Source organism: Rhinichthys klamathensis, unplaced genomic scaffold, assembly GCF_029890125.1.
Source record: "Rhinichthys klamathensis goyatoka isolate OS25496 unplaced genomic scaffold, OSU_Roscu_1.1 h1tg000244l_1, whole genome shotgun sequence".
Lineage (NCBI taxonomy): Eukaryota > Metazoa > Chordata > Actinopteri > Cypriniformes > Leuciscidae > Rhinichthys > Rhinichthys klamathensis.
The window spans coordinates 862025-889003 of record NW_026606766.1 but is presented as its reverse complement, the minus strand read 5'-3'; the positions used below and the strand labels follow the sequence as shown (position 1 = coordinate 889003).

General features: G+C 45.8%; 1 protein-coding gene across 18 annotated transcripts in view; it reads right to left on the bottom strand.

The window, feature by feature from the left end:
- Positions 1-26979, bottom strand: part of ptprfa (protein tyrosine phosphatase receptor type Fa) — a 260132-nt gene that overhangs the window by 164875 nt on the left and 68278 nt on the right. For all 18 annotated transcript variants that reach the window (XM_056266079.1, XM_056266086.1, XM_056266081.1 and 15 more), the window contains exon 2: positions 23103-23262. In XM_056266079.1, coding sequence (XP_056122054.1) covers positions 23103-23181 — 79 coding nt within the window. In that variant the 5' untranslated portion in view covers positions 23182-23262. The remainder of the gene's footprint in view (positions 1-23102; positions 23263-26979) is intronic.

The window sequence follows — 26979 nt, the reverse complement described above, 5'->3', positions numbered from 1 at the left end:
TCCCAGTAATGCAGCTTCTTAGGGAGCTGGTCGTTAGACAGCTAGTAATTTTGCCTGCAAGGCGGGAACTTCCAAGTTGTAAAATCTGACAAAAGTGGACGGGGAGGCCCATCCCGCGGCCACACAAATGTCATGAATGGAAATTCCACAGGACCATGCCCACGATGAGGCCATGCCTCTAGTGGAGTGCGCCCTGATGCCCAGAGGGCAGGGCAGGCATTTAGATGCGTAAGCAGAGGCGATAGCGTCTACTATCCATCTAGACAGTGTCTGTTTAGAGGCGGCCAGACCTTTGGTGCGCCCCCCAAACGACACGAAAAGCTGCTCAGCGCGTCTGAACGCGGCAGCGCGCTTAGTGTACAATCTCAGAGCCCGCACCGGGCAGAGGAGATTGGCGTCGCGCTCACTATGGGATGAAGGCAGAGCCGATAGGGAAATAATCTGAGCCCTGAACGGGGTACCAATCGCCTTCGGGACATAGCCATGTCTAGGTTTGAGAATGACAACAGAATCATTCGGACCAAACTCGAGACACGCGGCGCTGGATGAGAGCGCGTGAAGATCCCCCACGCGTTTTACTGAGGACAGAGCCGTCAGAAAAACGGTTTTGAGCGAGAGGTATTTTAGGTCCACAGACTCGAGCGGTTCGAACGGGGGTGCTTTCATAGCTTCGAGAACTATAAAAAGATCCCAGATAGGAACCGAAGGGGGGCGCGGAGGGTTCATCCTCTTAGCTCCCCTGAGGAAGCGGATGACTAACTCGTCTTTGCCCAGGGACTGAGCGCGTCGGGGTTCAGAGAACGCCGCGACGGCTGCCACGTAAACCTTGAGAGTGGAGGGGGACCTGCCCTTGTCCAGCATCTCTTGAAGGAAAACAAGCAAAGACGGCACCTTGCATGACCGTGGGTCCAGATGTTTGTCGGTGCACCATTTTGAGAACACAGACCATTTAGACGCATAGAGCCTTCTCGTGGAAGGTGCTCTAGCCTGTATGATAGTGTTTCTTACTCCTTCTGGCAAATCAACGAATAGTCGTTGATCACCCATGCATGTAGCGCCCAGCGCCGTGGATGGGGGTGCCAGATCATGCCGCGAGCCTGAGAGAGGAGATCTGCTCTGACTGGGATGGGCCACGGGGCTGTCTGCGACAGCTGAGTGAGCTCCGGAACCCAATTCTGACTCTCCCAACGCGGGGCTATGAGGAGCACCGAGTGGCGTGTGTCCCTGATCCTCTGAATTACCTGTGGTAGCAGAGCGATCGGAGGGAATGCATAGAGCGGGCGGCGAGGCCATTCCTGGGCTAGCGCGTCCTCGCTCCTTGAGAAAAATATTGGGCAGTGAGCGTTCTCTTCTGACGCGAAGAGGTCCACCTCTGCTCTGCCGAATAGCCGCCACAGTATTTGGACCGTTTGTGTGTTCAGGGACCATTCTCCTGAGGAGATGAGGTTCCTGGACAGAATGTCTGGGCCGTCGTTCAGATGGCCCGGCACATGCGTCGCTCTGAGCGAGAGCAGGCGGCTCTGAGACCAAACTAAAATGCGGTGTGTCAGTAGGAAGAGATTCCTGGACCTGACACCGCCCTGACGGTTGAGATAGGAGACCACAGCCATGTTGTCCGAACGGATCAGGACGTGGTGTCCCCGAATGAGCGGGAGGAAGCGCGAAAGCGCGTTCTCGACCGCAAGCATTTCCAGACAGTTTATGTGTAAGGGGCTTTCCTGTGTCGACCAATGGCCGAAGGCCGGTGAGCCCTCGCAGACTGCACCCCAACCCGTGTTGGATGCATCTGTCGAGATGACCTTTCGGCGGGAAAAACCATTCTGCTACTGTCCATGGCTGCAGCGCCGTGAGACATGTCTGCGTAACTCTGATCAGCTGGCGGCCCGTGTTCCACGCGCGGTGGGGTACACGGCTGTTTAACCAAAGCTGAAGCGGACGCATGTGCAGAAGGCCCAGCTGAAGCACAGCGGAGGCTGAGGCCATGTAACCCAGCATCCTCTGAAAAGTTTTCAGAGGTGTGCGGGTGCCCATCTGAAACGAGGCGGCCAGTCGCTGTACACTGCGCGCGCGCTGTGTAGACAGGCGAGCCGTCATCGTGACCGAGTTCAAATCTATTCCTAGAAAGGAAATCGATTGACTGGGTTGAAGGGAGCTCTTTGTCCAGTTGACAGAGAGGCCCAGCGTTTTCAGATGGTCGAGGAGAACTGCGCGGTGCGACAGAAGCTCCGTCTGTGATTGGGCCAAAATCAGCCAGTCGTCCAGATAATTCAGTGTGCGCAGCCCCTTTCTCCGCAGGGGGGCGAGCGCCGTATCCATGCACTTCGTAAATGTGCGGGGCGCCAGAGATAAGCCGAACGGGAGAACGGCGTATTGATAAACATGACCCTCGAAGGCGAAACGTAAGAATGGCCTGTGACGGGGATTTATCTGGATCTGAAAATAGGCGTCTTTCAGGTCTAGAGAGATGAACCAGTCCCCCTGGCGCACCTGCGCGAGGAGTTTCCTGGTAGTGAGCATCTTGAACGGTCTCTTCATGAGCACTTTGTTCAAAGACCTGAGATCTAAAATCGGTCTGAGGCCGCCGTCTTTCTTGGGAACCAGAAAATAACGGCCGTAAAACCCCGACTCGGTCATAGATGGTGGGACTCTCTCTATGGCGCCCTTTTGCAACAGCGTCGCAATTTCTGAGCGGAGCGTGCCGGCGGCCAGCGGGCTGACAGTAGATTCGAGCCGCGCGCGCGCACGAGGCGGGCGGCGGCGAAACTGTAGCAGATAGCCATCCTTTATAATGCTTAGCACCCACGGGGAAATGCCTGGAATGGCTTCCCACGCTTTGGAGCATGCGGCTAGTGGCCGAATGGCTATATCGCCCTGATTGCTGCACATAGCGGGCTGGACACAGTGTGTGGGCGCGCTTTGAATGTGTGTGGCAACGGGATTTGCACTCAGAGAGGAGTCTATGGGCCGTGAAACAGAGCGAGCAGAGAGGGGACACGCGCACGAGCTCGTGGGCGTGTTTATGTTCTCTGATATTAGAGTGGGCTGTGCCCGTTTCATGTGATGGGGCTCTGATAGAGACACGGGGTATGTTATGCTTGTGTGTATGGGTGAGCACATGATTGTGGGCACATTTTCTACACAACTGGCAAATTTTCTCTTTTTGAAATTTCTCTGGGTAGCCGTAAAAACGGCTTTTTGTCGCTCGCAAGCGGGCTGGGACACCGGCTTGTTTGTGGCGGTCAACACTACAGCAGTCGGCGAAATAACGGGGACTGACAGAGGGCGAAGCTTTGACGGCGGTCCGGCCGCAGCGGGAGAGCACCGTCGTTTTCTTGACTTTGCTAGGCAGACTTCTGATGATCAGGCTTCAGCGTGATCTTAGGTCGCGGGCCTCGTGGGGGCGGCGGTCTGCGGCGGCTGTCAGAGCGAGAACGAGGGCGGCCGCCCTGTCTGCGCTGGGCTGTTTGAGTCTGCGGAGGGGGGCGCTGTGGTGGAGCTCTGGCAGGAGGCTCGCGAGAGCAGCCCGCGGAAGAGCTAGCGCGGCGGGGCAGAAACAAATTCATCGCCTGAGTAGCTTTCTGGACCTCAGAAAAGCGATCGACGATTCCCGTGACAGCAGATCCAAAAAGGCCCGTCGGGGAGAGGGGCGCGTTAAAAGAATCTCCCATGTCGGCGAGCGTGAGCCATAAGTGTCTCTCGGCAACACAAAGGCTGGCCATGCATCTCCCCAGAGCTTGTGCGGCGGCTTTAGTGGCGCGAAGGGCGAGGTCCGTAGCACTTCTCAGATCCGTGACAGCGGGGGAGGGGTTTCTACCGCGTTCGGCCCACTCACGGAGAATATCGCTCTGTAATACTTGGAGGACAGACATCGAATGTAGCGCTGCGGCGGCCTGACCGGCGGCGGCGTAGGCGCGAGCATGAAAGCTCGAGGTCGCTCTGCAAGCTTTCGAAGGAAGCGTGGGGGAAGAGCGCCATCTAGCAGAGGGCGGGCAGAGGTGTGCGGCGACCAAGTCCTCGACGGGCGGCATGGCTGAGTAGCCTTTCTCGGCGGCTCCGTCCACCGAGCGCAGCGAGGCGGATATATCAGAGCGGTTTCTAGCCGAGAGCGGGGCATTCCAGGACTTCGTCAGCTCTGCGTGAAGTTCAGGCAGGAATGGAGCGGCCCGGTTGCACGCGGGGGTCGAGCGCCGATGAAAAAAGCTGCCGTCCATCCGGTTCGGGGCCTGCTCGGGTGGAGGAGATCACTCGAGACCGAGGCGTTCGACGGCCTGTGAGAGGAGGCGCATTAGTTCTTCCTCTATCCCGGCCCGGATCCCCGCCGATTCTCTCGTGGATCCGAGAGATGACCATTCTTCACTGTCAGAAGCGAGCAGTGAACAGGAGTCCTTCTCCTCCGCGGCGTCATCGGAAGCGACAGAGCGGCCACTCGGCGGCAACTGTATGTCCGGCAGGGGCGGGGAGGGAGAGCGGGAAGCGGGAGGCGGCGGCGGCACGCATTGTTCCGCTGGGGGCTCCGGCGGCCTCTGGGAGCGGCGTTTTTTCTTACGCGGCGAAGAGGAAGGCGGCGCGGGAGCGGATTTTGCTGCCAGAAGTCGTGCCCGCAGGGACGACAACGGCAGGCTCTCACAGAAGTCGCATCCTCCATCCGCGAGGGCGAGTTCTGCGTGCTCGAGTCCCAGGCAGAGAGCGCAGATGACATGGCGGTCTCCGTCCTCGAGACGAGCGCGGCAAGAGCCGCAGGAAAAACAAGACATCTTTAAAAAGACGCTCGGCTCTTTTAGATATAATAGAGAAGGATACAGTCGTCGGATGGCGCTAGCTTGCAGGGCGGCTGAAGGTGGCGAAGACGGCCGGCTTCTTCAGGGTCCGGGAGCTCGCTAGAGTGATGCCTTCTCGACGGCGACGGCTTTTCTCAGGATAGCAGAAGCGTGCAGCTTGCTGAAGATGAAATGAATCAACATATAAGCCTGGGAGAGACTGTTATATACACCATGGCCACGCCCATTCTGGCGGGCCATGACGCAATGAGCGCGCAGGCGCCTCTCATTGGAAGCGGGTTCAGCCCCGCTCTCCCTTAGGCTTAAGCAGTTCTCTCTGAGCGAACCAATGAGCTGCTAGCTAGCCTGCTCTAGGTCTGCCGCAGAGGAACTGCGTTGTGTATGGATACAAATTATGAAATAATTTTTGGCTTCAATATCTCAGCAAAGATGAATCTTTCCCGCAGCGTAAGCTAGCTTACGCAATACGAGAGAACCTCTCGTAAGAGAACATACTCCGTCATTTTGTTCATACAGATCATTAAACCTGCAAAGTGTTTACTTATATTTGTGTACACTCGCAATAAAACACAACATTGTGCTTTTGTCACACTGTAAACTCTTGTCAAACTGCAACCTACAACTGTCACTCAACCAAAATCACACACACACACACACACACACACACACACACACACACACACACACACACACACACACACACACACACACACACACACACACACACACACACACACACACACACACACACACACACACACACACACACACACACACACACACACACACACACACACACACACACACAGTTTTTAAAGAAAAACATATTTATCCAACTCCATTTTAAAACAGTCTGTGGGTCCCATCTTTTGGACATTCGTCATATTGCATTGGTTTTCATTTCCTGTCCTCGGAGCACTAATCTTACACATTCTACATTGATTAAAAAAGAAAATCGGATGTGTTTTTAATGGTAGTATTATTTTATACAGAAATCAATTATTTATAATTCAGATGAGAATAATGTTACATTGTTAATTAATAATGTTAATTAAAATGAAGGAAAACAAATATATTGATCTGAAATATAGCAAATTAATTTTAAATTAATTCAGGTACAATTACCAAACATATCGCAAGGTCTTTTTGTCTTTTCATTAATTTAATTAATAAACTAATTATATAAAACTATTGTCAGTGCACTACAAATAAACTGGTTCTATGCCTTTATTAATAAAACTTATTTAAAAAATACAATGCCTTCTGCATTTTTGTTTTGCTTTTCCCTCCTTTGTACCGAAATCGTACCGAACCGTGATGTCTGAACCGAGGTATGAACCGAACCGTGACTTCTGTGTACCGTTCCACCCCTAGTATACTGTATTTCAATGTTGTTTTCAATAAAAACATTTGCACAAAGCAAGCCGATCCACTTTTTCATGTTGATAAGAGCACTACAATTAAAAAAAATAATGGGACAAAAAGAAATCAAGAGACATTTAGAATAGATAAAAATGTGCGATTAATTGCGATTAATCGCGAGTTAACTATGACATTAATGCGATTAATCGCGATTAAATATTTTAATCGTTTGACAGCACTAATAATAACGGAACAAAAATGATTTAAAACAAGAGCTATAGCAAATAATTTACATTGTATCGACATTTTTATAAACAACACAGAAACGAACTATCTGTGAAATTAGATACTAGTAACACATCCGCGGATATTGTGCTGCCAAAACGCTCTCAAGCACCCACAGCTAGGCGTTTTCAGCAGAGCGTCTAGCATTTGCAGCTGGCTAAAAACGCTTTGGTGGACACGCGGCCTGAAGACAGTAACACATATTTCATATTTCACATTCGATAACTGTATCAATAAGCCGAGCATTAACATGAATGACTGATGTAACATTAAAGTTCCTGTGTTGAACTCTGCGGACAACGCACAACATATGCGGGCATTATGCAAATATATTTTCTAGTGATGTAGAACTGTCATGCAGTGAGATTCGAATGAAAAACGACTCGTTTAGGTGGTTTAGAGTCAATTCTTTTCTTTTTTTTCGGAGACAATAACTTTGTCCATTTCGATTTTCTAACTCAGACAAGCATAATAAGTTCATATTATAGAGTACACATCACCGTCTCAAAGCAACCAATCCCAAAGATCTTTTCAATTTCTTTATTTTACACTAAATGAATGATGACTAAATCAAAGCAGGTTCCCTCTTAGATGTGCGTCCTCGTCCCATGAGAGCTTTTAACCACGCTTCACATGCTTTTTCCAATGCGAATTTGGGATAAAACATCTTTGTGTGCACCAAAAGAAAGAGAAAACCTTTCTGACTGAACATCACAGAAACTAGATTTTTTACATTTTCTGTGCTCTTTTATCACAAATAAATGGAGGCTTGCCACAGCAATCATTGAGACCACGACGCTATAGTGTTTGCTAGATATTAGTGGTCGACTGATATTGATTTTTTGATGGGCGATGACGTTATCTTAGAGAGCAGGGCAACTAGTAACTAGTTGATACATTACTAAACTTTAGATGATAACTTCTTGATTCTGTAATCATATTACAGTATTTTTAACTAAAAATATGAAAAAAAAAAACACTGTAACCAACAGGGGACTCGGTAGTCTGGTAAGTTTGTGCGCACTAGGAATCATATTTTTTCAAATAATATCGTATTACAGACCTGTTAAACAGAGACCATAAATAAAGAAGATGGAGAATGGGAGCGTTGTGTGCTCAGGCCATCAAAATAAACTTCCCGCTTTACACACACAGAACCTTATCGGCCAATCAATCGTTATGATTTTTTTTTTTTTTTACTGTATATTATCTTATTTTAGATTCTCTATAAGATACACTAAAAGACTTGTTCGACTGTTAGAAGATGTCAAATTCTCACAGAATTTAGTTTTAACCTCATTTTGTTGTGTATGTATGTCCTAATGGGAATACTAGATTTGCATATTTTAGAGAGCACAGAAGACAGATGTTCTTGACCGTTGTCAATTGGAAAACAGGATTTGCAAATTGCAGAGAGTTCAATTAAATGCTCATGTTATATTTTGGTTGCATTTGTCAGTTAATAAAAATGTAACTGGTAGTGTGTAACAGGCAAGTAATATTGCTGTATTGAAATTATTGATTACATGCCCCTGAGTCAAATCATTATCAAATAGTGGAATGTTTTAAGTTATCGGCAAATATTGTATCTCTGGCTAATACACCGCCCATCGGTGTATGAATAAGAGAGTGAATGGGTGAATGTGAGGCAAATTGTAAAGCGCTTTGGTGGCCATTGGGTCAGTAAAAGCGCTATATAAATGCAGTCCATTTACCATTTTACCAATGTCAGATTGTATTGTGACAAACCACCATATACCCCAGTTGCAACAGTATTTTGGATGGTTGCTATGTGATTATTAGCTGAAATGGCAAGAGTCACAAACACCACTAACTATGCAAAAAGTCTATGTCTGGCCATTGAATGTGATTTAGGTTACAGTGCTGTAAACACTGCTAGTAGCAGTATACAGGCAGCAGGGATAAAATGTCATGATGGAATAGAGACCGATAAGCCCACAAACACACACACACACACACAGTCAATCACTGCAGCAGTGTCATTGTCATTCAACACCCTGCTCTTGTCCTACAGGACCTTTCTCTCATTTGGGCTCAGATAACCAGGGTTTAATGGCATCTAGGCAGACAGCCAGATAGTCAAATGCTGTGTGAGTGGAGACAAATGACAAAAGTTTCAAACAAAAGTCACTGCTTTTGGATTTAAAAGCTCTCATTAACGGCGCGGCAACACAGGATCAGTCATGCATCGAGAGGAATCACTCACACAAACACAAAGACACGGGCGCAGAGCTTTCACCAGCAGCAGAGGGGCACACATTTTTAAAATGGCTGTTGAAAGGAAGATACTCTCCCATAATGCTGCACTGTTCAGTTTTCTCTTTAATATTAACAACGTTGAGAGCAAAAAGCTCATAAAATGGACTAACATGTTCATGAAACAGGGTCCTTGGTAACAGATCATTTATATGTTTTGTAACATTTGTAATTGCATACTCCTAGTAGACCTGAAGTATGTAATTTCTAGAGGATATTGTGCACAATATGCAAATATGTATGCACAGGCTGGCCAAAAGTATGGAACCAAAGTGCAAGAATTGAGCTTCAAAAGTTAAGATGTTTTACACAAAATTGGAATGCAAATGGCAAAAAAAATATTTATTTCTGAGATGACCGAAATGCCATTCAGTGAATTAAACATGCAAGACGTGACCTCACATGATGCCCGTGTCACAGCATACTGCAACAGTCTCACATACTAATTTAAAATGTACACATCACTGTACAGTGCTCTCTCAAACTTATATGGACACTTAAGTTACTTAAAAATTAATTTCACAGCATTAAATCTGTATCTGTATCTGCTGTAAATGTCCTTTTTTGCTCAGTGTCATTTAATTATCTGGTGTTTTGGTGAATTTCACTGGATGTATGAAGTCAAGTTCACACAGGCTCATATCCTGGAAACAGTCTCTGCGTTTACAGTGTCTATTTGGTTACCTTCATTTTCAGGTTTATTTAGTGCTGGTAAAGTACACAAGATGATCAGTGTGCATTCATGCACCACAAGATCTGGATAGAAAGGAAAAATCCAAATGAGCCTGTGGAAAATTCTCTGCAACTCCTCATGGTCTGTCATTTTTTTGTTAGTATAATATAACAAATATAATTATCAGCTCTTATAAATCCTTTTTTTTTCATGCACCTATATACTCGGCCGATCTCTTACATGTGAATGTGCGTGTGTCTGTCAGTGTGTGTTTGTTTTTGTGATAAATGAGGACACAAATGTGTATAATGACATGCATATTACACTGGTATTACAACTTACACGTGATATATGAGGACATTGCATGTGTCCTCATATTTCAAATAGCTTAAAAAACATAAAAAACAATGGGGTTTTTTTTATGTAAAAATGCAGCATGTCTCCTGTGATGGGTAGGTTTAGGGATAGGGGCAGTGTAGGGGGATAGAATATACAGTTTGTCCAGTATAAAAGTCATTACGCCTATGGAATGTCCTCATATATCACAAAAACAAAGCTGTGTGTGTGTGTGTGTGTGTGTGAGAGAGAGAGAGAGAGAGAGAGAGAGAGAGAGAGAGGCTGAAAAATCACACTTAGGCTTTTAAGCTCAGACATAGTCGAGATTGAGAACGATCAGGAGTCCAGAGAGAAAATATAGAAAATAAGTGGCAGAGGGCATATACACACCTTCTGTACGCTGTATTGATCTCTCCTGTTCTCTACTAGGGTTGTACCAAAACAGGAGTCTGTTAATATAACATTTTTTGACACCATTTTGAGACCTACACTATATTAATATAAATAATAATATTAAAAAAGTTTAATATGGATATAAATTATATTAACTATAAAGTCTTTAGAAAAATATTTTTAAATATTTACAAAATTAAATACTAATAAATAATACTATTTTAAAAATTAATAAATATTAAGAAGCATTTAAGAAGCTTTATTTACATATATTAAAATATTTTTATAAATACTTCGTTATAAATAAATATTTAAATTGGAATATAATGTATAATAATCTAACAAAATTAAAGTTACACATGAGTATCATATATAATAATATTTTAAATAGACATAATTATTATCAGAAGGCAAAACTTTTTTAATTTTCTGGACTATAATATTCACACAGAATGAACGTTCCGGGTTACTTGACTGTAACCCTGTTCCCTGAAAAAGCGGAACGAGATGCTGCGCTGCTTAGCGCATTGGGAACGTCTTTAATCGTGACCCGCTGTGAATATAGTGTGTAAAGACGTCGATAGAATCGACCGGAAGTAATATAGCCTCGGTCGGTGACGTCATCGTCACGCGCCCGCGTGCACTCACGCACACTCGCATGCACCCGCGAGGCTATAAATAGATGAGCCGCAGGTGCATCGTCAGGATATTTTGTCTGAAGAGCAGTCCTGGGACATCATCAGCACAGCAAAGTAGCGCAGCATCTCGTTCCGCTTTTTCAGGGAACAGGGTTACAGTCAAGTAACCCGGAATGTTCCCTTTCAAAAGCTACAATCGATGCTGCGCTGCTTAGCGCATTGGGAACGAGAATACCCACGCCGCCGTGCTTGAAGGTGTCTGGACTCCTTACGGTTGTGTAGGTGTGCTCACAAGAACGCAAGAAAGCCCTAGACATTAGCTTGTGATGTCGACTCAAGGACATGAGAGCCCGGAGTGGCATGAACATCTAAACTATAAAACCTTATGAATGTGTGCGGAGAGGACCAGCCTGCCGCATCACAAACATGCTGTAAGGGGACACCCCTTGCCAAAGCAGTAGAGGAGGCGACTCCTCTGGTGGAGTGAGCCCTTAGACCCGTTGGCGAAGCTTGGCCGCGCGCCTCATAGGCAAGAGCAATAGCATCCCTGACCCAATGTGACATGGTCTGTTTAGTAGCGGCAGCACCCCTGTTACTGCCCCCATAACAAACAAATAGTTGCTCTGACTTACGCCACTGGCTAGTACGGTGAACGTAGGCCTGAAGAGCACGGACTGGACACAGTCTGTGAGATCTCTCCTGCTCCAGCGTTGTGAACGGTGGAGGGCAGAAGGCCTCAAGAGTGACCGGATGTACAGCTGAAAACGGTACTTTAGGCAGGTAATCAGGATGAGGATGCAAAATCACTTTCACCATTCCTGGGGCAAAGTCTAAGCAGGATGGCGATATTGACAGAGCCTGCATATCCCCGATTCTTTTTAGAGAGGTTATAGCCAGAAGAAAAACCATCTTTAGGGTCAGAAGTTTGTCAGACGCTGACTCTAGAGGTTCGAAGGGGGTCTCAACCAGACCCTCTAGGACTATAGCTAAGTCCCATGAAGGGATCTTGGTTCTTACGGGAGGCCTCAGTCGTCTGGCCCCACGAATGAAGCGAGCGAGCAAAGGATGTCTCCCAAGTGGCACCCCGTCAACCAAGGCGTGGCAAGCCGAAAGAGCGGCCACATAAACCCTGAGAGTGGCGGGGCATGTGCCTGTTGATAATTTTTCCTGCAGGAAATCCAGAACTGAAGCAGTCTGGCAGTTGACCGGATCTGCATTATGTACAACACACCACCTTTCAAAAACACCCCATTTGTTGGCATAACTCTTTCTAGTGGAGGAAGCCCTAGCACTTAGAATAGTCTCAATAACGGCAGGCGAAAGCCCAGTGTTCCTTTAGTTGGTACCCATCAGGGGCCAAACATGAAGGTTCCACAGGTCGGGCCTGGGATGGAATATTGTGCCCTCTGCCTGGGACAGAAGGTCCCTCCTCTCCGGAATCGCCCATGGCGAGCCGTTGAGGAGAGATATTATCTCCGAGAACCACATTCTGTTCGGCCAACGCGGCGCTATCAATAAGAGGCAAGACCCTTGCTGGCGAACTCTGGCTAGAACACCCGGGAGCAGAGCCACTGGAGGAAACGCATACAGGCGCATTTTGGGCCATGTGTGCGCCATCGCATCCAGACCCAGGGGGGCTGGGTGACTCAGAGAGAAGTAGAGGGGACATTGCGCTGTCTGATGGGAGGCGAAGAGGTCCACTTCCGCTTTGTAAAATCTGGTCCAGATCTGATCGACTACTTCTGGGTGGAGTTTCCATTCCCCCGTCAGCAGTTTCTGTCTGGACAGTAAATCTGTTCCCACATTCTGGTGCCCAGGGATGTACACTGCCCTGAGTGACAGGAACTTCTCCTGGGCTCAGAGGAAAATCTGCCTCGCTATTTTGTTCAGATTGCGTGAGCGCAGACCTCCCTGGTGATTTACATAAGAAACTGCCGCTGTGTTGTCCACCCGCACTAGGACATGACAGCCTCTCAACTGAGGGAGAAAGTATTTCAGGGCCAGAAATACAGCCATCAGCTCGAGGCAGTTGATATGCCAATCGAGCTGATGACCCTCCCATTCCCCTTGAGCTGGACGACCACTTAAGACCGCTCCCCAGCCCAACAGGGAGGCGTCTGTCGTTAGCAATCTGCGACGACAAGGCGCCCCTAGAGTGGGACCCAAGGCGAGGAACCGGGGTCTGAGCCACAGAGATAGTGTACGAAGCCCGCGGCGTGTCATTTTTATTTGCCTTTGAGGATTGGCCCTTGGATGAAATCCCCTGGCTTTTAGCCACAACTGAAAGGGTCTCATGTGCAATAGCCCCAAAGGAATCACTGTGGATGCTGAAGCCATGTAACCTAACATCTTTTGGTACTGACGAACAGTACGATCTTGATCTAGCCTGACTTTGCTCATAGTTACCCGAATGGTCTCGATTCGAGCGGGGGACAATTGTGCCCGCATCGTAATCGAATCCCAAACAATTCCGAGATAAGTCGTTCTCTGGGCAGGACAAAGAACACTTTTCTTGGTGTTGAGTCTCAACCCTAGAGAAACTAGATGAGCCAACACGATGTCTCTGTGTTGAAGCACCATCTCTTGCGATGGTGCTAGTATTAACCAATCGTCGATGTAATTCAAAATGCGAATGCCCTGGAGTCGCAATGGAGCCAGTGCTGCATCCATGCATTTTGTGTACGTGCGGGGTGATAAGGCTAGGCCGAATGGAAGAACCCGAAATTGGTATGCTTCGCCCCCGAAAGCGAACCTCAGGAACTTCCTGTGCTGTGGCAATATTTGTATGTGAAAATATGCGTCCTTCAGATCGATCGTGACGAACCAATCGTGATGTTGAATTTGCGACACGACCGTCTTGACGGTTAACATCTTGAACTTGAGCGCTTTGACTGTACGGTTTAAGCCTCGAAGATCTAAGATTGGACGCAACCCCCTGTCCTTTTTGGGGACCAGGAAGTATCTGCTGTAATAGCCTGACTCCCTCTCTGGCAGAGGAACATGTTCTATGGCCTCTTTGCTCAGAAGAGTTTGTAGCTCTTTTGATAGTACATGCATCAGCTCCGGTCTTACGGAAGTGGAGACCACGCCGTTGAAACGGGGAGGACGATGAATAAATTGGATTCTGTATCCTATTTGTACTATGCTTAATACCCAAGCAGAAATGCCTGGCAGAAGTTGCCACGCTGCCAGACTCTCTGATAGTGGTATCAGTTTTAATACTTCCTCTTGAGGGGATGTTAGATGTTCCGTGCCCTGGATGAAAGCAGGGAGCAACGGAACATCTAACATTTCGCTGGAAACCGCTGCCCCCCGAAGCACCAAAGGTGGCGGCGATGAAGAGGTTTTGTGAGGGTAACGAGAAGGGGCGGTCAGATATAATACGCGCCCCGTCCCGCGGGGGGCTATCCCCACCAGACTGGGCGCCTGACCATCAGGACTTCTTCTTTCTGTTGATGATAGTCCTGAGGTCTGGCTTGGGAGGTTGCTGAGCCTGACGAGCCTGTCTCCAGTTCTTACTAGGAGGAGCACGGCTCTCCACGCTCTGCTTTTTAACCTCCCTAGGTCTTGAAGGACCAGGGCGAGGTTGGGTGGCCGATGGCCCCTCCCCTTGAGTGCGGCGAGGAAGGAACTGAACAAACGCCTCCTCATGCTTCTTGACCTCCCTGAACCTGGTGACTACTGAGTTGACCGAGTCGCCAAACAGGCCAGAGGGAGAAACTGGAGAGTCAAGAAGAAAGACACGATCTTTATCTTTGATGCCTGTGAGGTTGAGCCACAGATGCCTCTCCGTGCTAACCAAAGCGGACATAGAACGGCCGATGGCACGGGCCGTTTGCTTAGTGGCACGAAGAGACAGATCTGTGGCTAGGCGCAGTTCAGAAAACGCTTCCTCATCTATCGTTGTACCCGCACTCAAGTCCTTCAAGAGGTCAGCCTGGTATGCCTGTAACACAGCCATTGTGTGCAGCGCAGCACCAGCCTGACCTGCAGCTTGGTAAGCTTTACCCAAAAGCGAAGATGTTATTCTACACGGCTTTGAGGGGAGGGGAGGTTTTTTAAGCGAAGATGCAGACCCAGGCGAGAGATAGCTGGCGAGCGTCTCTTCAACCTGGGGCATCTCCGCATACCCTCGCGCCTTTGCACCCACGATAGTCGAAAAAGTCAACGTCGAAGGCACGAAGACACGAGAGGTATATGGTTTTCTCCATGATTTAAATAGCTCATCATGGAGGTCCTCGAAGAAGGGGAGAGACTGATGTTGAGGTCCCTCCCCCCTGCCACCGGACAAAAACCTATCCTCAAGCTTACTGCGTTTGGGGGTCTCTTGTTCACGAGGCCAGTCAAGCTGCAATCTGGCCACCGCGCGAGTAACCACCTCGAGAAGCTCCTCGACAGATTTATCGTCGCGCGAGGAACGCTCAGAAGTTGGCTGCTCTAAGTCCGTAGACCCAAGAGATTCATTATCGTCCCCCGCGTGAGCCGAAGAAGCACCGGGATGCGCTTCGGGATCACGCGGGGGAACGAGTGGATCTGGTGAACAAGCAAGCGAAAGGGACGGACCCGTCTCTTGCTCGTCAGCCAAATCCATTCGGGAGCCCCATGATGATAAAGCCGGTGCGGACTGAAAGTAGCCAAGACGAGCGCGAAGCATTTTAACAGTGAAAAGCTCACAATGCTGGCACTCCCCTGACTCCAATGCAGCGGCCGCATGCTCCTCCCCCAAACACACAAAGCAGTAAGCGTGTGTATCCAGTTCTGACATGGGTCGAGAACATGGAGGGACACAGCGCTTAGCTTGCTGACTCATTTCTCTTTTTGCTTTTTGAACTCTTTAAATGACGTTAAGAGATGAGAAAGAGTGAAAATTCTGCACACTGTCAGGTATAAAGCTAAATAACTCCTAACAAAGATCTGTAGCAGAGAGAAAATAGATGCTTGCACACCAACACAGAGAGGTCTCTGAAGACAAAAGACCTGACGATGCACCTGCGGCTCATCTATTTATAGCCTCGCGGGTGCACGCGAGTGTGCGCGAGTGCACGCGGGCGCGCGACGATGACGTCACCGACCGAGGCTTTATTACTTCCGGTCGATTCTATCGACGTGTTTACACACTATATTCACAGCGGGTCACGATTAAAGACGTTCCCAATGCGCTAAGCAGCGCAGCATCGATTGCAGCTTTTGAAAGGGAACACCAATATTTGTTGTAATCACTGGCTTATATTTAGTATGCGGTGATGCTTTACTGTTAGATTGTACAGTGTACTACTGATACTGCAGAAATTGTAAAACAATTTATTTTATAATTGACTTGGTTTGAACATACAGGCACTTTTGACATCTCTACCAGCTAGTATGTTGTAAATGAGCACAAAGGTAAACATAGGGATAATTACAGTTATTTAATTTACAGCAATGTATGAACACTCGTGCAATAAAATTACACATTTATCAGATGACGATCATCATTTGCTCTGTCACCTTCAATAAAGCCTTCTGCAAAATCACACCATAGGGCAATGGTTGTTGTGGTGTATTAATGCACATTGATCATCTTGTATACTTTATAGGACTTTATACCTTAACTCTAGGAGGTCTTTTTCAATTTGATCAATTTCAATCTCTCTCTCTCTCGCTCTCTCTCTCTCCCTCTCTTCAAAAAGGCTTGCTGTGGCCCACAGTTGTGCTTTCGGCCTCCAGGATGTGTGTATTCTGCTGATGGATTTTAAGACTGACTCAGTCAGTGACTCCAGCTGTGTTTGTGTAGATGTTCTCATCCTTCTATTGACAGAAACACTCTCATCCATTAAGACAGCAAAGCTGAGTCTGTCTATTCAATCTGTCATTTTATCTACCTGATTATAACATACAATAAACTCCCATTCAACACAGTCAAGCTCCTCGGATTACTTTCTATTCTAGAGTATATTCTGCACTCTTAAAGGCTCTGAAATCACAAATGCAAGCAGTTCAGTGACTAAGAAGGATGGCCAAAATGATTAAACAATTTCATCTTTCTAAACATCTAGTTTATGTAAGATGCAGGTTTCAAGTTCTTAGAAATGCAATATTTGCATTCATGTTGATTTTTTTTGTACTTTTTTCATCACAAAACCATTTTTAATCATTTTATACAATGACTTAAAATTGTCACATGGTGTATCCCTAAAGTAGTTTATGTACTTCTTGGGAAGAGGTCAATTCATTCAAGTCACTGCCTACAATGCATATAATGACATTTCCAATAAATATGTAATTTCAGATTTTATTTTAATTATTTTTTCTAATGAAATGTCATGTGGTTTAGCTCCCTAAAACGTATTAATTAATGATTTATGATTTACAGCATGTACTGTTTACCCTGAAAACAATATGTTTGTTAAAAACATAAAAGCAACTGTAATTACTTTTTACCTGATGGTTACCACATGAGTCATTAAATTAAAACTTTTCTTGAAAATGGCATAGCTTTGTTCAAAATGTTATCCAACATAAACAAAAAGAGTACATTTAAAAGAACTGGGACATTTTTTATGCCACTCTCACACAAATTAGCATCACATCACTGACCAAAAGCAAAAGTGCCTGAATTTTTCTTTAGCTTCATTCTCACCCTCATAACACAATATCTGACTTCATTTGTTGCGCTCAAATTAATATGTGTGTGAAAGGGAGAGATGGAGTCTACTCATGGGAGGACCATCACAATTTATCCAGAAAATCCATTCACATCTGCATCAATTAAAGCGAACACCAATACACGGAAGACGGTTAAAAATGGGTTGTTGTCTAAGCCCTAAGCTCTCTTTAGACACACACACACAGCCTGGAATCTAAATCGAATTAGTGAAATCTTGTTACACAGACCTTTTTAACCCCTCTAGCACTGGAGCGCCACTAATGCGTCCATTCAGACAAAGCACTTCTTAATTGAATCTGAACTGATTTGAATAATCAATCTAGTTTGAACCTGTGCTGCTAAAGCGGATCTTTGTCCGGTTCAGCTTGTGTCGTGACTCCCATGAGTCTCTGCTCAGGTCAGGCCCGACTCAGGTGTGGGGTGCGGGGTCTCCTAATCTGACGGATGCTTTTATCCAAAGTGACTTATTGTTCACTTATTTTAAGTTCAATCCCTCTGGAGTACCTTGGGGTTAAGTGTCTGGTCAATGGCTCATGAATCATCCCTAAGCACTTCTTTGTTTGCATGCAGCAAAAAGCGTAGTGTGCTTGACAACATGGAAGAAGAATCTGCAGGCCTTTTTTTATCTATAAGTCACATTAATGAAAAGCTGTGTCCATGCATCACTTTTTTAAGGGATAGACAAAGGGATCAGGATGAACAGTAAGAAATGGAGCAGGTTGTGAGAGAGGGAATTTCCTTTGCAAGGACTTTACCTCAAACACCACCGGCGTCAATGTCATATTAGGGAAGGGACACACCAAACCGACGCTAAAGAACTAGCGCTGATGAAAGCTGACTGTGTTGTTGCCTCACGCCGGGGCAAAAAAGCTTCACTTGAACACACTGAGAGAACTACAGCTGAACGCGCGTTCTGCGCCTGCGTGTGAATTAGACAACTGTCCAGATATATTCATCTATATTTGTCATTCAAAAAGGGAAACCGACGCTGCAGGCTGCAGATACACAAACCGTAAACAAAGCATTTTTGAATATCAATCCTGCTGATAACTTTCTTTATTCCAGTTAATATAAAAATATTCGCACAGAAACACTCAGGTAAGATGACGTAAAGTTAGAACAGCTTTCTATCTGTGCCGGTTTTACTTCTTTGCTCGCTGTTTTGCAATTATTCTATTCTTGCTATCAGTGGTAAAAGTGGGATTTGGCATGTGGGGGAACCCTCAAATTATGTGTAGGTGCAACAGGGAAAAATGGCTCACCCTGGGACAACATATTGAGTATCGTGGTATAGCAATACTTTTTGGAATAATTATCATCCACAGCCCCACCCACAGACATGTGCATTAAAATGTGAGGTATTTAGGGGGGTTGGGGGGCAGGCTTCCCCGAGAAAATTGATTTCTCTGACCTACTAATGTGCAATTTAAGACTTTTGAAGGCCCAAAAAATGGATAATAAATAGCTTTAAAACCATGTCAGTGAGTGGGCATTAGATTATTTTGTCAATACCTTCTCTCTCCTCATCTACATCTTTCTTTTTCTCTCAGTCCTATTTCTTCCCCTCCTAAAGCTGAACTTTGACTGATAGTCTTTTCATTTTCTCGTCTGTGTCAGTGAAGAAAGTAAAGCTTAACTGATATTTATATGTTATATGAATCTTTTTCTTAAACAAGTTAATTTACTCAAGGCTACCAGGTCAGTATTCCCACCTTCTACAAGCTTTGGAATTTGAAAAGTAACTTTAAATAATACAAATTATAGGCTATACGTTTAATGCAGTTGGTGGAATTGGCAGACGTTCCCTCATCATGCGCTGTGCAAACGCGTCGAAGCATTCTCAGGTATAAATATGCAGCATTAATGCACGTAGGTGAAACGAATATTTCATGTCGATATACAATGGTTACATAATGTTAAAACTAATCCTGCTATTGATATCTTTGTAAGACCACATAGAACAGTGGCTAGGGAAAACAAATGTCAGGCGAAATATCGAACCTAAAACTAACTTTACCGCGCTCTCAACCACCGTGAGTGAATTTCAGATTCGTAATCGCTCGCGTTCAGCGGGGAGGAAGGGAGGTCGGTCGGTCGGCAAGCAAGATTCGTTGAGATTAATGAATCTATTTATTTATTTATTTATCTGAGGTGCCAGAACGCAGTTCCGGACCGTTCCGGCCCACTTTAACCCCTGCTTGCTATACTCATTCACTAAGCTAAACAGCCAATCAGAGTTCTACATGCTGAATCGACCCAAAAAAACCTGATGGCATCCGACTAGAGCCGAAGGTGCAGAACACATCGGAAAAACAAAAAAACGCTAAAAAACGTCCCGATGTTGCCCGACGGCTTAGTGTGTCCCGGGCATTAGAAATAGCACAACAGCAGCTCTGCAACACAGCATCCATCAGAAGACGTGAAGCTCTATAAGTCCCACCGCTGCTGAAACCACATGCTAAAGTTGCACCATATTTGATCTCATAAATAAAACATGGTGATTTTATACTCTGGGCGTATAGTCTTCAAGACTACATCCTACACAAGTCTGTGAGGAGACTCAAGTGGAAATGTGTGAGGGGGGGAAAACAACAGTCTGTTGAGCAGATCATAATGGTGCTGATGGAGGGACTTCACACTGAGAGGAGAGAGAGAGAGACTGCGAGAGCCAGAGAGATTAGAAGAGTGAGAAAACTGCTGAAAAACATGCTAAAGGCTTTTCTCACCCCTGCATTAGTGCGCAGGCCTCCATCAGCGTGAAGAGCAGAGGGCAAATTCAGGAACATTTGCCATATTCCCAATCTACGGGCCTTTCAATATTGCTCATTTAACATCTTCACTGCATCCATAACATGCATCACCTGCATGGTGGTGGTTGAGGAGATTCCCCCTTCTATGTGAAGCGCTTTGAGTGTCCAGAAAAGCGCTATATAAATGTGATGAATTATTATTATTATTATGATTATTATAAAGGCCTTCCTTGAGTCACGAATACTGGTGGGGGATATAATGAATTTTACAGTGCCTAAAATCTAAAATTATACCGAGCATTACAATGATTTTCACTTTAACACGTACCGATGTTCGGCTTTTTGTGCCATGACTCGGTTAAGACAAAAACATTTTAATAGCTTATCTGATTTAAAATGAAGTGGCAACAGTGTTTTGGTGTTTGATTCTGCAAATCAGTTTCAATTAATTTGTTTAAAACTCAATTCAACAATTTGCTTGAATAATCACTCAAAAATGTTTACAGAAGTCCCTTCATGGGATTTTTTCATATATACACACTTTAATCAAATACACTCACCTAAAGGATTATTAGGAACACCCGTTCAATTTCTCATTAATGCAATTATCTAATCAACCAATCACATGGCAATTGCTTCAATGCATTTAGGGGTGTGGTCCTGGTCAAGACAATCTCCTGAACTCCGAACTGAATGTCAGAATGGGAAAGAAAGGTGATTTAAGCCATTTTGAGCGTGGCATGGTTGTTGGTGCCAGACGGGCCGGTCTGAGTATTTCACAATCTGCTCAGTTACTGGGATTTTCACGCACAACCATTTCTAGGGTTTACAAAGAATGGTGTGAAAAGGGAAAAACATCCAATATGCGGCAGTCCTGTGGGAGAAAATGCCTTGTTGATGATAGAGGTCAGAGGAGAATGGGCCGACTGATTCAAGCTGATAGAAGAGCAACTTTGACTGAAATAACCACTCGTTACAACAGAGGTATGCAGCAAAGCATTTGTGAAGCCACAACACGCACAACCTTGAGGCGGATGGGCTACAACAGCAGAAGACCCCACCGGGTACCACTCATCTCCACTACAAATAGGAAATAGAGGCTACAATTTGCAAGAGCTCACCAAAATTGGACAGTTGAAGACTGAAATGTTGCCTGGTCTGATGAGTCTCGATTTCTGTTGAGACATTCAGATGGTAGAGTCAGAATTTGGCGTAAACAGAATGAGAACATGGATCCATCATGCCTTGTTACCACTGTGCAGGCTGGTGGTGGTGGTGTAATGGTGTGGGGGATGTTTTCTTGGCACACTTTAGGCCCCTTAGTGCCAATTGGGCATGGTTTAAATGCCACGGCCTACCTGAGCATTGTTTCTGACCATGTCCATCCCTTTATGGCCACCATGTACCCATCCTCTGATGGCTACTTCCAGCAGGATAATGCACCATGTCACAAAGCTCGAATCATTTCAAATTGGTTTCTTGAACATGACAATGAGTTCACTGTACTAAAATGGCCCCCACAGTCACCAGATCTCAACCCAATAGAGCATCTTTGGGATGTGGTGGAACGGGAGCTTCGTGCCCTGGATGTGCATCCCACAAATCTCCATCAACTGCAAGATGCTATCCTATCAATATGGGGCCAACATTTCTAAAGAATGCTTTCAGCACCTTGTTGAATCAATGCCATGTAGAATTAAGGCAGTTCTGAAGGTGAAAGGGGGTCAAACACAGTATTAGTATGGTGTTCCTAATAATCCTTTAGGTGAGTGTATGTGGGTAAATATTGCTGTTTATACTATAAGGTATATTGATATTGGTGAATATAAAAATGACACCATCATTAATCCTCACATTTGTTTAGTTAAAACCACTGTGGATTACTGTATTATTTTGATATATATATTATTTTGATATATAATAATGACTGTATTTAACAGTTTTTTTTTATGGACCTGGCCACAATGGCTTTTTATTCACAATATCTTTTCCAGAACAATCTGAATAAAAGACCATAGCCAACACCTGACTAAACCTAGCTGGAAACAGAAAGTAGCATTAGCACAATCACAGTATACTTCATTTTACAGTATATTTAACTCGGTTAACCTTACAGAAGAATGGTAGACGTAAATATTTTTCTCAAGGTACACGACTATAATCCATTTAAGGTGAGTCCTAGTTTGGGAATGGTAGCGGTAAGTAAATGATTAATGCTTCTGGTATTACTGCCACCATAAAGATCAGCGCTGATAATAAGTGACCAGACTATGGTGTTCTTATTGTTTTTATTGGCCTCAGGGTTCAGGGACTACATGACGTAAGGCCAGTGACTCTCACACTGCTGCACAAACATCTGGTCTAAGGCTGGAGTAAACACAGCTATTTGATTTTTGCAAAAATGCTTTGCTGAAATCTTTCTCCAGGGACTCTAATGCCTCAGGACCCAAATCTTTCAATAATGACAGCAACAACTTCAGCAAAAATGCTCTCTTATTTTTGGACTTAACTTGCACTTTAAAAAGCTGAATGAGTGTGACGCGAAGCATGTCACGTTCATTAACACCTGCGCGGATCCCTCGAGACAAAGAAGATGGATGTGAATCTGAAAGATCCTCCCTCGTACGTTACCGCACAAACAACACGACGATGATTGCATTCACTCGATTCCTCAATCCCTGTGATTTCCTCAACTCATTCTTGCCAGGCTTTGCTTATCCAACTAACCAGAACTCCCTAAACGTGTTTGAAAGAAAATAAGACTTGACAAGCGTTTTTTCGCAGAGACTGTGATGTAAAATAACAGCCACTTTAGGAATAAATGTTGTGTTTTGTAAACAGCATGATATTCCCACTCCTACACACTTCAATTTTAAGGTCATAGATGTAGAGACACATAGATATACCGTAACAGTCTTGAACGGATGGAAAAGAGATGTGTGTATTTTAAAGTGGGATACTCACTGTCTGCATGGATTGGCACCACCAGGCAGAGCAGCAGCACGAGGGATGTGGCAAAGGCCTGTTGGGTATGTGGCACCATGATTTCAGGATGGCGCTCACCGCAGGGGTTCCCTAAACTCCTGCTGGATGACTATACGCTCACGCTACCATTTAGTGAGACCTGACGGGGAAAACGAAGGAGAGTGACATCAGAAAGTTGCAATGCAAACAGCACATTTGAAGCAATTGAAATCCTCAAACATGACATCACCACTTATTAGCATTCCAAGAGCATTACATCACATTCCCATAATTCAGTGTGATCAAATTAAAGCAATGGAAGAATGACATCAGTAAGCAACATGGTAATGTTTCAAACATGTCATCATTATTAGCACTCCAAGAGGAAGGTATTTCATATAAGGTCAGTCTTCTAAAGTTATTCATTAGTGTTTTTGTGTGAGTGTGTGTGTGTGTGTTTATGTGTGTGTGTGTGTGTGTGTGAGGAACAGAGTCAAAGATTTTAGTCATTATTTACTGAAAATCAACACATTTTAATGTAGACAAAACTTCAGAATTCAGATATGCTGATTTAATAACTGTCTGATGGATTCAGTTTCATCAGACTGTTTGTTTGTATGGTTACACTTTATTTTAAGGTGACATAGTTACATTGTACTTACTTAGATACGTACTGAGCAATATTAATTATCTATATGTACTTACAATAGAGTTAGAGTTTGGTTTGGGGTTAGTTACATGTAATTATGCATCATTTACTGTTATTACTACAATAAGTACATGTAGTAACGTGTAACTACATCACCTTAAAATAAAGTGTTACCGCTTGTTTTTGTATGTTTTGTGAAATATTCATTAAAATAATCGATTCATGAGAGTAATTTGCTCTGGAATCTACACTGGTTGTGCTTCTGTGATGATGCAGCAAGGAAGAAGCGGAGAGAGAATCCAAATGCAAGCACTTTAATCAAATAAACAGGTAATCCAAAGGAACTCAGGACAGGGACAAGAACAACAAACAACTTCAACAACCGACAGCCAACAACTGAAACACAGGGGTTTAAATACACAGACAAACAAGCTAAACAAGATAACAAGGGGGCGTGGTAAATTAGAAACACATGGGGAGACTAATCAAAACGGGGAACAGCTGAACATGAAACAAGACACATGGCAGGATAACATGACAAACAGGGAATCACATGACAGACAAGAACAAGGAACAAAACACAAAACCCACACCGTGACATAGCCCCTCCCCTATGGGCGGCTCCCGACGCCCCTTAGTACAAAAAAAAAAAAAAAAAAAAAAACCCAAAATAAAATAGTTCAGGAGGGTGGTGAAGCAGAGGTGGTCTTGGGGGAGGGAAGGAGGGTCAAGTCTGTGCAGGGGGCAAGGCAGTTCAGGCGGCCAGGGCGGTGACAGTCCATCGGGCGGCCAGGGCGGAGACGACTCCTCGGGCGGCCAGGGCGGTGAAGACCCTTCGGACGGCCACGGCGGTGAAGACCTCTCAGGCGGCCACGGCGGAGAAGACCCCTCGGGCGGCCACGGCGGAGAAGACCCCTCGGGCGGCCACGGCGGAGAAGACCCCTCGGGCGGCCACGGCGGAGAAGACCCCTCGGGCGGCCACGGCGGAGACCGTCCAGCCAGAGACCGTCCAGCCAGAGACCGTCCAGCCAGAGACCGTCCAGCCAGAGACCGTCCAGCCAGAGACCGTCCAGCCAGAGACCGTCCAGCCAGAGACCGTCCAGCCAGAGACCGTCCAGCCAGAGACCGTCCAGCCAGAGACCGTCCAGCCAGAGACCGTCCAGCCAGAGACCGTCCAGCCAGAGACTGTTCACGTCGCGCCTGCCGAGCAAGAGGCTGCTGTTCACGTCGCGCCTGCCGATCCAGAGACTGAGCTTCACGTCACTTCTGCCGATCCAGAGACTGAGCTTCACGTCACTTCTGCCGATCCAGAGACTGAGCTTCACGTCACTTCTGCCGATCCAGAGACTGAGCTTCACGTCACTTCTGCCGATCCAGAGACTGAGCTTCACGTCACTTCTGCCGATCCAGAGACTGAGCTTCACGTCACTTCTGCCGATCCAGAGACTGAGCTTCACGTCACTTCTGCCGATCCAGAGACTGAGCTTCACGTCACTTCTGCCGATCCAGAGACTGAGCTTCACAACACTTCTGCCGATCCTGAGCCTGAGCCTGAGCCTGATCCTGATCCTGCGCCCGGGGCCGCTGATCCTGCGCCCGGGGCCGCTGATCCTGCGCCCGGGGCCGCTGATCCTGCGCCCGGGGCCGCTGATCCTGCGCCCGGGGCCGCTGATCCTGCGCCCGGGGCCGCTGATCCTGCGCCAGGGGCCGCTGATCCTGCGCCAGGGGCCGCTGATCCTGCGCCAGGGGCCGTTCATCCTGCGCCAGTCCTGTCCAGCCCAGAGTTTCCTTCGCCTCTGGTTCCGCTTAGCTCTAAGCCCTCTTCACCGCTGGTCCTGCTCAGCCTAAAGCCCTCTTCACCGCCGTGGCCGCCCGAGGGGTCTTCACCGCCGTGGCCGCCCGAGGGGTCGCCCGCTCCGCCCTGGCCGCCTGCAGTTCCTGCTCCGCCCTGGCCGCCTGCGCGTCCTGCTCCGCCCTGGTCACCCACGCTTCACGACCCATTCCCCTGCACGAACCTGGCCCTCCATCCCTCCCCCAAAGCCGCCTCCACTTCACCACCCTCCTGAACTTTAGTGTATTTGTTTTGAGGGGCGTCGGGAGCCGCCCATAGGGGGGGGGCTATGTCACGGTGTGGGTTTTGTTCCTTGTTCTTGTCTGTCATGTGATTCCCTGTTTGTCATATTATCCTGCCATGTGTCTTGTTTCATGTTCAGCTGTTCCCCGTTTTGTTGATTAGTCTCCCCATGTGTTTCTGATTAACCACGCCCCCTTGTTATCTTGTTTAGCTTGTTTGTCTGTGTATTTAAACCCCTGTGTTTCAGTTGTTTGCTGTCGGTTGTTGTTGAATGTTGCTGGTAGTCTGTGTTCTGAGTACCTTGTTCTGACCTTACCCTGGATTACCTGTTTGTTGGATAATTAAAGTGCTTGCATTTGGATTCACTCTCTGCTTCATTCCTGCCTATAGCGTAACAGCTGCATATTCCAGAATTAATAAATAGAACCGGGTAATGAATTAGTTCAAAATAGTAATTATTTCATGAATCAGATTACACTGGTCAAATTTTTTTTTTTTTTTTTTTTTGTCTGCAACCTGAAAGGAAAACTCAATAAAAATACATTTATTGTCATTATTCAACACAGGCTGCAAATTCACAACACATGACTTATTTTGCTAAAATATAAAACAAAATAAAATAAATATTAGATAAACATTAAAAAAAAAACTAGATATGTTGTCTTGTCAACTAACTGAAAGTACTGAAGTACTACAATTACTAAAACTGAAAAAGCTAGCAGAAAGCTACATAGAAATATATTTTTAAAAACTAATAGAAATTACAATCACATAACAAAATGACTCAAATTTAAGCTAAAATGAAAACAAAAATAAAACCTTAATCAGTAATAAATGCTATGATGCAACAAGTATGTAAATAATACTAAAATAGCACTGGTGGTATACAGTGTTTTACCGCACAACATTCAATACAGACTGTGAACACAACTCAAGCAAAATATGATTTATTTCGCTATGGCCATTAGGATACAGCAGTGACAGCACAGATTGAGTCATTTTCATTTCGAGCTGAGCTATTCCTTTAACACAGTGACATCATGCACACAATGAATGATGTCACTGTGTTAATTTAATAGAGTGGTTTGAAACAGAAGTAAACGAGCTGGAGCCGCAACGAGTCCCGGGAGAGCGTTTCAGCGACCACAGGCACC